The sequence below is a fragment of the Anopheles marshallii genome, chromosome 3 (assembly GCF_943734725.1).
Source record: "Anopheles marshallii chromosome 3, idAnoMarsDA_429_01, whole genome shotgun sequence".
Classification (NCBI taxonomy): Eukaryota; Metazoa; Arthropoda; class Insecta; order Diptera; family Culicidae; genus Anopheles; species Anopheles marshallii.
Window position 1 is genome coordinate 58,153,522 of NC_071327.1, and position 12,429 is coordinate 58,165,950.

Here is a 12,429-nt window from a genome sequence, read left to right on the forward strand (position 1 = left end):
GATTGTAGCACCGGATAAGTAAATAACTATACTGTATTACACATGGGCAATATTTTAAACAGAACGTGGATAGGGTCCGCGAAATAACAGGTTCGAAACAGATCGAACAGGATCTGACAGACCTGGAAAGTTGTAACTTACCTTCACTTCTGGTTTATTAATACAGGACCAGTCCTTAATCTTCATGTTTAGATAGATCGATGACTATTCTTCTTCATCTTGTCGTAACTAACGACCGACTAAGCCTCTTCACGTCTGTAAATCAAGGCTTGCTACAGACCTCATTTAACCACGTAACCTAGTAATCAGTACTTGCTACGGTTGAACGATCTAGATGAGATTTTGCGGAGTCCCTATAACTTGATCATGAGCGTTTCCATATTGATTTCATTCTTCTGGATAGCATTTCTCTCACTTTTACTCAGATAGGAACCGCCAAATACCTATCGAATCTTTGTTATCATTGTTCCAGTTTTCAATCTGGTTTTGGAATAGAAACTTGTAACTTACCGGCCTCTCTAGTTTATTAATGCAGTCCTTGATCCTCATGTCAAGAAATTGACTATTCTTCGACATGTTGGCGTAACGGTTTACTAAGTCATGTGCATCTCGATCAGTAACTACAAGGATAGATTTTACCATGAATGCCTGGTAATTGGTTCTTTAAACGGGGAAACGACTCAGTTATGAATTTGTAACCAGTATTATCGTGCGAGACCGGGGCCGTTATCAGCTACTCCAATAGTTGTTAAATACAGAATTATTATTGTTACATGGTAAATCATAATGATGATTTGTTGCTTAGCAAGGTGGATCCGCCGTTTCTGGAAAATTTCTCAATCTGCTGGGTTTCCCATCTAGTTCGACTTTAAAATAAATACCTAGTTTTATTTCTTGTTTTTAAATCATGTCATATTTCGAATCTATTTTTCGCATTTGCAATCGCTATTTTTTATATCGCTGGTACTTATTGCATTTGCATGTGCACTTGCCGTCCAGGATCGATAATTACTCGCTCCGCTGGAACCGTTTGAGGTTAGCAGCTTGATGGTGATAATACAACGCTTTCATCCGTTAGAAAATGCAACAAATTGCCTAGGGACTGTCTCCTCTCTCCCTCCAAAGAGTGGGAAACCCCTTTCAGTTCCACCACTCGTAAAAGCGCAACGCGGTACCCAGTTGTCAGATGTTCGGAACATGGAAGTAATACCCGGAGAGAGAGAGGAGAGACCGTGCAGGGTTGTGGTTTGTAAAAGTCAATTTGTCTTGCGCTACAACACTGCGGTGACATGGTTCGCTAAAGGTAAGGAATCCTTTAACAACACAAGGCTCCGGCAAGTGTTGTAGATTTTGCTTGGTAATAGTTTTGTTGTTTTGATGCTGCTGGACATAACTAAATACACTAGGGCGTCTCCTACTTAACCCAACAAGGCCTTAACCTCGTCGTAGAATACGAGCACCAGAGCGCCACCAGTACCACGCAGGACGTTCGAGAAGGCGCCCTTGAAGAACGCACCCGAACCCTCCTGTTTGCCGATCTTGACCCAGCAGTCGAGCGTGTTCTTGTACATCACCTCCGACTTGGCACGGCCAGACTGCATCATCATGCGTCGTCTGACGGTATCGAATGGATACGAAATAATACCGGAAGCTGTCGTCACCACCTGTGCGCATTGGAAGGAAAGAAAAAAGAAGAGAGAATGTTAGAATAATTCTTAACCATTGGACTAATCGTTAAAAGGGTTACAAGAATTCAGCCTCAATTACATAATTAGCTTTTATCATTGATTTATGATTACGAATCGATTTGAAGGTCCCCTGTTTAATAAAACTTTAAGATTTTGCATTATGTCCCTCTGTTATCACCCACTTCCTACATTTCTACGGTACACACGAATCACATGTCCTCACGGCGGATTTGACGTTCCTGCTTCTTCGTTATTCGTTTTTCTTTCTTTTTGTCACGTTGTGTTTGCCGTCATTATTATTGCCACGCGTTGCTATCTTCGCATTTAGCGCGTACCGTTTTCAAGGCTATCAGACACACACACACACACACCGCCGGTCGAGAGCTATGCAGCTGATAAGTGATAACTACAACGTATAGGAACCGGCCGTTTAAAGATGATGGAACACGGCGCGATGCAGCTAAAAGATATTACGACAGAAACCAGAGCAAGTGGATTCATTTCTACTTATCATGTGATTGCTGTAAGATGGTGTGTCTTCAGGTTATCTATTTCTTCATAATAAATTTCTTTTGAGTGAAAATTAACTTTCCTCAAGCATCAAAAACAGTACAGGTTCACAGTATACGACGACAAAAATCTTCAAAAAAAAACATCACTCATGTGAAGGAATTATCGATTCGCCTTCGTTTTCAAGGATAGACTCGCTCGTCGACTGGACAAAACGAAGCGTTACGTCACTACTAGGGGCGTACTGCAAAGGGAGGCCTGTGTTACATAATTACCAACGCAGAAAGCAGTACCGGAAAAGGCTACTTTACTGATATCAATGAATTTCTGCCCAAAATAATGATTATCAGATAGGTGAAGTAAAGTTACTACGTTATCAGAATGACTACCTTTAAGAAATCGATTCAAATAAATTTTCGCATAGAACAGTGTAGCGAAAACGCGCGGTTTGCCTCGTGCATTCAGGCACATAAGGAGGGTTGTTCTTTCTTGCCTCTATAAATACCCGCTCTAACGCCGTGGCGCAGAGTTTACGTCTCTTTCGACGATTTGAAGAAAGCGAAATAAAAACCCTCTTGAAGATGATAGCGGCGGTACAAGGTGAGGGCACATATTTCGAAATCTTTCACTCAACTCTGTCGTTTGCACAGTTCGTGTCAGAAATGTACCCTTTCATGACACCACCTTTGTTGTGTGCAGTAATGTTTCGCATTCTAAGTTCCTGATCTTTGGGGAACTCTTAGGTGAAGACAGTTGGCCCTTGAGCGGAATGCAACCCATGCTGTACTTTTAAAGCTGTAAGCAAATTATCTTACGAGACGTCTAAAATAACCGTTGAACCGCGTACATGGTACACGATAGTGAGAATCGCACATCATCTGCTGGCCTGTTTGACGTCGATTTTCTCCATCAATTGATCCGACCTTGGCTACCGACGAGCGTGTGTAAGCATGCCCGCTTCAAGCACCCAAAGTGTGCCACCAGTACACACTCATATCCATATTCCCAACCTAATAATGAACGGTGCGTTGCGTCTATCTAAAGAAAACAAGGCAGAAGTACAAAAAAACGCATTTTCCTACACTAAAGGTTAAGCATCGCTGGGAGGGGTGGGAAAAAATGGATTTTACTCTAAATATAAACTGACAGTACGAGATGAGCACGAGGGAGACCTGTGACGTTGCTGCCGTTTGCCTATACATATGCGTCTGTTTGGGGGGTATTGTATAACCATCAACCCATCCCCAATGCTCTTCTGTACGAAGGACATTGTTATACAAGGTGCAGAGTGTGCAGAGAATTGTACATATTCTAAAACAGTTAAATCAATCCCGTGTCATTTCTGTAACCTTCTTTCAACAACAATTCTTTCTCCAAAAAAAGAACTCGTAACAACGGTCGGTGGTTGGCATGAGGTAGTTTTGACACTTGCGTCATGACCTGCGCGCCACTACCAGGCAATCGGTTCTCTCTTGACCGTCTTCTTGACAATGACACTTTTTTTTCTCCACCTCTATTGGAACACCCCAACCGCTGTTACACAACTGAACTGCAACAGATAACGTGTTCACAAATTTGGATGATTCTTCAATAAATCTCGCCTTACTTTACGTAATTATCGGGCACATGGTTGAAAGTGACCCATTTACTACGGCGGTATCAACGCAGCCATTTACAATCTATCATGCGTACATTAATGATGCGAATGCTACCAAACAAACACAATTATAGCCTACTGGGTGGAATTTTCAATGTCAAATCGACAATTTTCATAACGTACGACACTTGTCAAAGAAAAGGGGCACAAGCGTGTTGTGCACCAGTAGACCAAAACGTTCTACTATTACTATGCTCACCCCTCCTTATCAGTGCAATCCGTGCCAATGGCCACAACTCAAAACAATCTGATAGTGGAGATGAGGACACAAAACCCCGGAGCGAGTACGTTTTGCCTACATCACTGCATACTTCCTACTCCACACGTAGCGGAGGTACCTTCTTAAAACAAATCCCGCCGTTTCCAGGCGTTAATTGTCGGAACAACGACGTGCCATGTCACGAACAAACAAACGTGCCATGTGTTCCACTGTGTGTGGCGCTCACCCCATTTGTCTTTCGTTTCCAGTAGAGAACACAGAACCGTTGTCATTGCGATCGATGGAACAAACTGGATTATGTAACCCTTCCGTCCCGTGTAACACTTACCTGTGCGATGGCCCAGGAAACGAAGATCGAGGTGTTCTTGGGGTCCGGCAGCATTCCCTTGGCAGTATCGAAGCAACCGAAGTAGGCTGCACGATAGATAATGATTCCCTGTACGGAAACGTTGAATCCACGGTACAGACCAATGATACCATCGGACTTGACCGTTTTCTTCAGACAGTCGAGCAGACCGTTGAACTCGCGCTCACCGGCACCACGGCCGACATCCGCACCGAGACGGGTACGGGCGAAATCTAGCGGGTACACGAAGCACAGCGAGGTGGCACCGGCCGCACCACCGGATCCCAGGTTACCCAGGAAGTAGCGCCAGAACTGGGTGTTCTTGTCCACTCCACCGAGGAACACCTGTTTGTACACATCCTTGAACGCGAAATTTAGGGCCTGGGTCGGGAAGTACCGGATAACGTTGGCCAAATTACCGCGCCAGAAGGCACCGATTCCCTGCTCCTTCGGGATACGAACGAAGCAATCGATGATACCTGCGTGAGGAAGGATGAGGAGGGGTAGGGAAAGAAAATAGAAGAGGAAAAATCGTTATTCATGTCTTTTTTGATATGTTATGCAATCTTTTCGACCAAACAGCTGAGCCAAGGTGTGTGTGTGTGTGTGTGTTTGAAGAAACCTCCTAATCTCGGGTAGGCACCGTAATTCTTCTAGAACATGTCCAGAGCAACTTGTGACCTGTTGTTACATAACCAACAAATTTGTATCACGTGAAGCGTGCTAATTTGCTATTGAATTTGACCCTGAAAATGATTAGAATCGTGGCAAATTTTAGATATATACAAGGAAATAAGTTCTTGGTTTATCATTTTCAGTGCCATTACTCATATGAGGGGGGGAACTTTCGCGATGAACCACGGTGGGCCCCAACCCATGAACGCGTTGAGCACGAGTTTTGAGTAACGAATTCAATATGGCGACCGACAAATGCGCATACACCGATAATTTGCGCCCGTCTATAGCGCTCTACCGCCTATTCCCATTCAGACTGTTTTTGCAACCACCTGCAATTTATTTCCTTTATACGATTTCTTTTCGTCTAAGTCAACCCCGGAATGCACGTTTTTCCCAGCGGGTAATCCACGGGACCAAGTGTAATAAATTCCCCGGCCGGAATGATGGGATAGATTTGGCACAACTACACACGCACGCAACCACACACACACACACTTGCTCGCTTTCAGCCGGAACTGGTAGTTATATGCAATACTCACCCTTGTACTGCTTGTCGGCACTGATCTGCTTGGAGGCAGCCTGGACCTGAAGCAGCAGCTTGACACGTTCGATCGGCGCTACTGCCGTTTTCGATACAGCGGCAGAAATACCACCAGCCAGGAAATCCTTGGCGAATGCGTAGGGATCGGCCTTCTTCGACATTATCGTTGAAATTGGACTGGTGACGCTAGCAACTGTTCAAACCGGCGGAGCACGCGATCGATGGTCTAACCCGTACGGAGGGCACAAATCAAGAGAATGAAAAGATTTTCGCGGAAGAGCACAATTCACAACTAGCGAACGTCCCAAGTAGCAAATTGTACCGTGCAACCAAGGTATATGAATATAGGTGGCAAAGTTATCCAGAGCAAAGTGACATTTCTCAACATGACAGAACAGTTCCAGTAGGCTTTGCGGGTGAAAGTGAAGGAGAGTGTAAGTAGGGTTGGTGATAGTCCGGTGATTCTCATATTCATTCTAAGTGCTAAACTTATGTCTCCAAATTTCAAATGACCTCTTGGAATCATATACATCTTTTTATGCACGGAATGATAAATCAAGACTAGAAACCTTGATTTTGGAGCTAAAAAAACAGTTTCCACTTTCAAAGAACGTATTTTACAGATTGAACACATTAGCTTGAGACTTTTCGCCAGCTTGAGAAACACTGTACCTCTAGCGTTCTGCCGGCTTGCAACGGCCATACTGAGAATGCTCATGCGGTGCTTGGTTCATTCGAAGGGGTTCTGATCGCTCTATCGCTCTGATGTGTGTGATCAGGTTGTGTGATAAAAGAAGATGAAATGCATGCTGCATGCATGTTAGTTTTGGAAGTTGCACTTCATATGATTTTGCTAACAAAGTCTGACAGATGTCCTCCAAACGGGTTTCCAGCCAAAGCGAAAAAAATTCACCTTCTCAATTAATACACCTTGGTCTGACTGAGCAATCCGAAAATCGGAATCGAGCACGCACTGCTTGAGAAGCACATTATACCCGAAACGAACGTATACGCCAAGATGTATGCAATGCGCAGTTGAGGGGCTATATTGGCCCTTGTCTAATTTTTTGTTGTTGTTCATTTTTGTTCATTTTTCAGAACAGATATAAAATTTATTGTTCATTTCCAATTTTTTTTCATTTTCATTGTTAATTTTCTTTCCTGATAAGTTCGATTTTATCTTGTAGCTGCACATCAATTTGTTTCCCGTTCTGACCGAAGCGGCTAGACAGCTAGCGCAATATTCGGTATTTGGGAAAGTGTTTTCAACGCGTTTGGTTGCGTAGAAATCCCACCGTGCGCTGCTATCAAAACAAACGAAATCAATGTAAATACACGTCACACAGTGGTTTGGCGAAAAAACACCCGAAAAGCCGGTTTTCGTTAGTGGATTCGTAAAACGGATTCATAAAATTTGGAAACATTTTATTACCCAACGATTTTTAAAGCATCGATTGCATTTGATAGCACAGCATTCAAGTGATTGCAAGACGAAAAACTAGAACACCAACATGGAGGGCGAAACAGCGGTGACGAATCCCACCGGCGATAGAAAAGTGGCACTGATAACAGGCATTACGGGTCAAGTGAGTGATTAATGCGCTCTACAATGCTATCGGATTGCTAGCGTGCTTACCAATTTGGTTTTGCTTTTCCAAACTTTCTTCATCATAGGATGGATCATATTTGGCCGAGTTTCTGCTGGATAAGGGATACGAAGTGCATGGTATAATTAGACGGGCTAGTACATTCAACACCTCGCGCATCGAACATCTGTATGCGGATCCATGTACTCACAGAGAGGGAAAGATGAAACTACACTACGGTGATATGACCGACAGTAGCGCACTGGTGAAGATTATTGCACAGGTGCGACCGTCCGAAATCTACAATCTGGCCGCTCAAAGCCACGTCAAGATTTCGTTCGATTTGAGCGAATACACGGCCGAGGTGGATGCAGTCGGTACGCTACGTCTGCTCGATGCCATCCGTACCGTTGGGCAGGAAAAAACAGTCCGCTTCTACCAAGCATCCACGTCGGAGCTGTACGGAAAGGTGGCCGAGACACCGCAGAACGAAAAGACACCGTTCTATCCGCGCTCACCGTACGCCTGTGCGAAGATGTACGGATACTGGATTGTGATAAACTATCGCGAAGCGTACGACATGTTCGCCTGCAATGGGATTCTCTTTAATCATGAGTCACCGCGTCGGGGGGAGAACTTTGTTACGCGCAAGATTACCCGTTCGGTGGCAAAGATTTCGCTCGGCCAGCAAGAATACCTAGAGCTGGGAAATTTGGACTCTAAGCGTGACTGGGGCCACGCGAAAGATTACGTAGAAGCGATGTGGCTCATGATGCAACAGGACAAGCCGGAAGATTTTGTTATTGCAACGGGTGAAACGCACTCGGTGCGAGAGTTCGTAGAAAAGTCGTTTCAGTACATTGGTCGGGACATCGAGTGGCGAGGGACGGGAGTGGATGAGGTTGGTGTGGAAAAGGGTACCGACACGGTACGGGTACGCATCAATCCAAAGTTTTTCCGCCCGACGGAGGTTGATCTGCTGCTGGGCGATGCGTCCAAAGCGAAGGCACAGCTGGGCTGGTCGCCGAAAGTAACATTCCTCGAACTGATCGCCGATATGATGGCGGCGGACATACAGCTGATGAAGAATAATCCATCCGCCTAACACGTTCGATTGCGAGCCCCCCCAAAAACCATTTTTGTTTACTGAAACGAACCAATGAAGGTCAGTATTTGTCCGTAATTTACGGATTTAAACTATTCTCAGAGCTGCGCGGGTGCAAAAGGCGAACAAAATTACCATACGCTATGGCAATATTTTATTTAAACAAGCTTCCGGGTGAATGTGGAGTACACGTTTCACTATTTTATTCGTCACATGATAGCGCGCCAAGCGGGGAAATTAGCCAAATTGAACAAATCGATCCCAATGTAAGTGAAACAGTAAGGGGTCATATTCGAACAACGTACCGCAACGCATTGCGCATATTCCATGGCAATTTTTAAACATAAATAATCAGTTTTCCCTACTGATACCACGCTGTAATAAGTTAAAAAGAAAACTTTAATAAAACATACCTGGTTTTTTCGAAGGAGTAACGGCACGGTTGTCAACATACGCATTTTTTCACAGCGGACAAGTTTTATAACACTGATTTATTCATCATTAGGATGCATTTCACAGACCTTTCCCTTCGTAAGCTTCTCTGCTGCGACATCAATTAAATTCTGTTATGTTGTTTTGTATCTTTTCTTAAATTCAGTAGCTATCGATACGCCTCGACTTCGCCTGAAGTGATTAAAATTAGTAACGATTGTTTCCGTACTACTAGCTACAGGTAAAAAAATATGCAAAAAATAAACCACTATATCTCTGTGTGTATGTAAGGTGTGTTTGTTGCACGTGTTTATGCTCCGTGTGCATAGAGCATACGCCCATACGGCCCATACGGTCCCGATGTATCCGGCGTGTTTACTTCAATGGTCCTTCCGATTCCAGGTGGTAGCTCTTGACACGCGAAAAGTACAAGGGTGGATATTTGGTGGTGGTTAGGTCGAACTGGGTCGTTTTTTCCTGGTTGTTACGCTGCTGCACCATTGTGTACTGTTTCCAGTGCAGCTGGCTGAATGGCCGCTTGGCTGTGCTTACGATCTGCAGTTCCATTAGGAACGTTTGCTGCCCATATTCTGGCTCGATTTCGCGTACCTTACGACCCGGGCGCTGCATTTGTGCAGGCGCCGATGGACGGTTGCGTTGAATGGCTACGATTACGACGTCGTCGTGCAACCTTAAACGAAAACAAAAAGCCATACCATGAAACACGTACAACAGATGCAACATGACTTCTCCATCAGCATACCGGTAGTGTCCGCGCAGTATTTCATTCTGTGCGGGGCATCGAGGTTTCAGCCTTACGACACATTGCTGTGGCTCGTCAGCCGTTGTTAGCATTAGGACCTTGCCGTCCGCAAAGAAGCGAAAGTAGCGATAGTACTCCACCAGCTGGATCGGACGATAGAACTGATCCTGGAAGCTGTTCTCGCCCGAACGTAGATAGCTGGTACGGCTGATGTAACATCCGTGGAAAAGTAACCGTGGCCTGTTAATGTACATCTCGCGCCAGGAGCTGAACGTTGTGCCCTTCAGCACACCCAAGTTTACACCCCAAATTCTAAAAAAACAAGGAACAATACATCAGTGAGATACATACGAAGTACGCAGGACTGAGCACACAAACCCACCTCATGCAGGCATGGCGCCATATTTCCGGATCCCTCGCTAGCAAATAGAACCCACGACAAACGCAGGCGAATCGTTCGAGCGATTTTAGGTCCAAATCGTTTGACACAACCCACCGCAGAATGTACAGGATGAGTTCCATCGGCAAGTCTGAAAAGTGAGCCGCAGTTACAATCAGCTTACGGTCACCACTGGCACGTTCGAAAAGTTTCCCCGAGCGGGCCATTAGCGTTTGGAAGCGTAAAGCAAGATCGACGTTTTCCAGATTTTCCTCGTCCTCATCTATGTTTGCCTCCATCATGCGCTCCATTAACCCCTCGACGATTCGTGCGTTCGCATCACTTTCATCTTCCTGCGGCTTTATGTGCTTTTTATCATACACCCGGAACTCGATGTCCGGTACGAGCTGCGTGGCACGGCGATAGAGTCGCATGGCTTCGAACACTTTACCGCTTCGTTCGAGCTCCGAACCCTGCTGGAACAGTGTACGGGCCTGATGCTCGATGGAATCTTTTTCCACGGTCGTACCAGCGCCCACAACCGGCAGGTTGGCCGTGGGTTGGTCTCTTTTCAATTCTTGCTGCCATTTGGCGCGGAAATCATCCAACTCGGAACGCTTTGGTGTGGTTGCTTCCGATCCGCTCGATGAGGAGGACGAACTTTCATCGTCATCTTCCTTGCCGGCATCACTCGATGTGGAATCCATCGCAGGCGGAGACGGATGGCAAACCGATGCGGAAGCGCGAAAGTTTACTGTTCAGTACTTTATCAATTGGTTCACTAATGACGGTTTCAAGATTAGAATTGGTTCAAACTGTTATCATAGAAAGGTGAACGTCGCGGTCCCGTGCTAGTTCACGGTCACTATAGCGAACCACTGTGGTGAAGCTGGATGATTGCGACAGGTTGGTAATGTAGATAAAATTCTGACAAAAAAACGACGAATGCACACGATCCGAGTACTGCAACCAACTGGCCATAGTCCGCTTGCACTATGCGTGAGGTAAGAAAAAACAGCCGCCTCGCCTATATTCAAAGACGAATCGTTAAATTTTGTTACTGTGCAGCTTTTACGCAAACTGATTCACTTTTTGCAGCGGGCCATTGCACGATTTGCGACGTGCAAAAGTACATAAAATTCTACGCATTGACAGCGGCTTTCAAAACAACAAGAAAAAGTAGAAACATCGAAACGTCAACGGTACATAAACAGAGATTTTCGCCTCCGATTTCGCTCCAGGCGATTGAACTGCCTAGTGGTTGTTGCCAGATTCGTAAAAACGATGCAACAACGGCTAAATTTTGAAATTTTCCGAATGGATTTGAATATTTGAATAGAAGAATTTATGTTGAACTTCGTTTAGGATCGTTACACGATAAAATCTTTCAGGCTGGTGTAAAATGGCAGTACATTTAATACATTTGTACTTTGATAAACAACATTTAAGATCATAAGCACAGACAGTAGCACCATTCTTTGAACAAAAGTAAAGTTTTCCTCAAGTCATAGAAGATTTGTATTGTTGTCTTGTTGATGTAGCTTCAAGTAAAGACATATGCCTCAAGGTAGTCAAAGTTTTAGTAAAGTAAGTAAGGCTCTGAATATTGGAGAGTTAACATAGGAGAATACATCCTTCCTCCCAAAATAGAAAAAAATGAAGAAAGGCAGAATTCCTGCAAACGCCAGGACTACAATTGTTGAATGAGGCGCTCCAAAACTTCCACACGTTACTCAGCTAGCCGAACGAATAATGTGATGAGAACTCTACAAGCGGTTCGATAAGGTAGTTCCTTTCCAAACAGCACTGTACGTACGCTAGAGAAGCTTTGAGTATGCCAGCACTACTGCTGTGACACCGATACACCGGGTATTTTCGTCTCCAGCTATACAGATTGAGGACCTTGATGCTCTCCATGAGTTGCATATTGCTTAAGATTTCTGTGCTGCTGTGTCCTGAATTCGTTGTCTTTGATAATTCGCAATTCGTCCGTTTATTAATGCATCAAATAAATTAGAAGCAGTAGAGGGTACGATCCTCGTCTAATTTCGATAAACTTAACTTTGTTCATCGCAAAATGTTTCTATTTATGCTAATACCACAAATATCAGACGTGTATTGTGTTGGTCTAACGACAACTGAACAACGAAACTCGCGCTAGTAATAAAACAATCTCTGACCGTGGCACATCCGCACCACAAACGCAAACGAGAAGATCGTTTGCTATCAAAACAACTTCTGGTGTGTCACGTCAGTTTTTAGGCGACCCCGAAATTCCACCGCGTTATTTATTTATCATTGCTTTGTGATTTGTTGAAAAAATAATCACCGGCGCCGACGAGTGTGAACATTTTTGGTGCCGTTGACACTGATGCGCTCGCCACAAGCATGTGTGAGTGGATGCAGTATGAGAGATATGTTGGTTACATTGTCTAAACGTAAGGTGGATTGATTGATCGGTCAACTGAAAGGATGTTTGTAAATTATGGTGTTTGAAAATGCGTATGTCTAATTCAATTATTTA

The 12,429-nt window shown here is 44.5% G+C and overlaps 3 protein-coding genes across 3 annotated transcripts; 1 reads left to right on the top strand and 2 right to left on the bottom strand.

The window, feature by feature from the left end:
* Nucleotides 1-1,369: 1,369 nt before the first annotated feature.
* LOC128711255 (ADP,ATP carrier protein 1) lies at nucleotides 1,370-5,819 on the bottom strand. Its single transcript, XM_053806121.1, has 3 exons — nucleotides 5,639-5,819; nucleotides 4,404-4,900; nucleotides 1,370-1,664 (listed from the first exon to the last, which is right to left on the bottom strand). Exons 1-3 carry the CDS (start codon nucleotides 5,799-5,801, stop codon nucleotides 1,419-1,421), a joined length of 906 nt encoding a protein of 301 aa, XP_053662096.1. The 5' UTR covers nucleotides 5,802-5,819; the 3' UTR covers nucleotides 1,370-1,418.
* A 1,332-nt stretch (nucleotides 5,820-7,151) lies between these two features.
* On the top strand, nucleotides 7,152-8,331 carry LOC128711254 (GDP-mannose 4,6 dehydratase). Its single transcript, XM_053806120.1, has 2 exons — nucleotides 7,152-7,226; nucleotides 7,315-8,331. The coding sequence occupies exons 1-2, from the start codon at nucleotides 7,152-7,154 to the stop codon at nucleotides 8,329-8,331; spliced, it is 1,092 nt and encodes a 363-aa protein (XP_053662095.1).
* An 807-nt stretch (nucleotides 8,332-9,138) lies between these two features.
* Nucleotides 9,139-10,612, bottom strand: LOC128711252 (F-box only protein 9). The gene is made up of 3 exons (XM_053806119.1): nucleotides 9,909-10,612; nucleotides 9,527-9,838; nucleotides 9,139-9,454 (listed from the first exon to the last, which is right to left on the bottom strand). Exons 1-3 carry the CDS (start codon nucleotides 10,610-10,612, stop codon nucleotides 9,139-9,141), a joined length of 1,332 nt encoding a protein of 443 aa, XP_053662094.1.
* Nucleotides 10,613-12,429: the final 1,817 nt, after the last annotated feature.

Bases quoted from the DNA above. Each gene is read 5' to 3' on its own strand.
- LOC128711255 (XM_053806121.1), bottom strand. From the start codon at position 5,801: ATGTCGAAGAAGGCCGATCCCTACGCATTCGCCAAGGATTTCCTGGCT. The intron at 4,901-5,638 runs GTGAGTATTGCA...TTCCTCACGCAG, and splicing joins TGCCGACAAGCAGTACAAGG to GTATCATCGATTGCTTCGTT. The intron at 1,665-4,403 runs GTAAGTGTTACA...CAATGCGCACAG, and splicing joins TTTCCTGGGCCATCGCACAG to GTGGTGACGACAGCTTCCGG.
- LOC128711254 (XM_053806120.1), top strand. From the start codon at position 7,152: ATGGAGGGCGAAACAGCGGTGACGAATCCCACCGGCGATAGAAAAGTG. The intron at 7,227-7,314 runs GTGAGTGATTAA...TCTTCATCATAG, and splicing joins TAACAGGCATTACGGGTCAA to GATGGATCATATTTGGCCGA.
- LOC128711252 (XM_053806119.1), bottom strand. From the start codon at position 10,612: ATGGATTCCACATCGAGTGATGCCGGCAAGGAAGATGACGATGAAAGT. The intron at 9,839-9,908 runs GTGGGTTTGTGT...TTGTTTTTTTAG, and splicing joins TGGCGCCATGCCTGCATGAG to AATTTGGGGTGTAAACTTGG. The intron at 9,455-9,526 runs GTATGCTGATGG...TTTTCGTTTAAG, and splicing joins ATACTGCGCGGACACTACCG to GTTGCACGACGACGTCGTAA.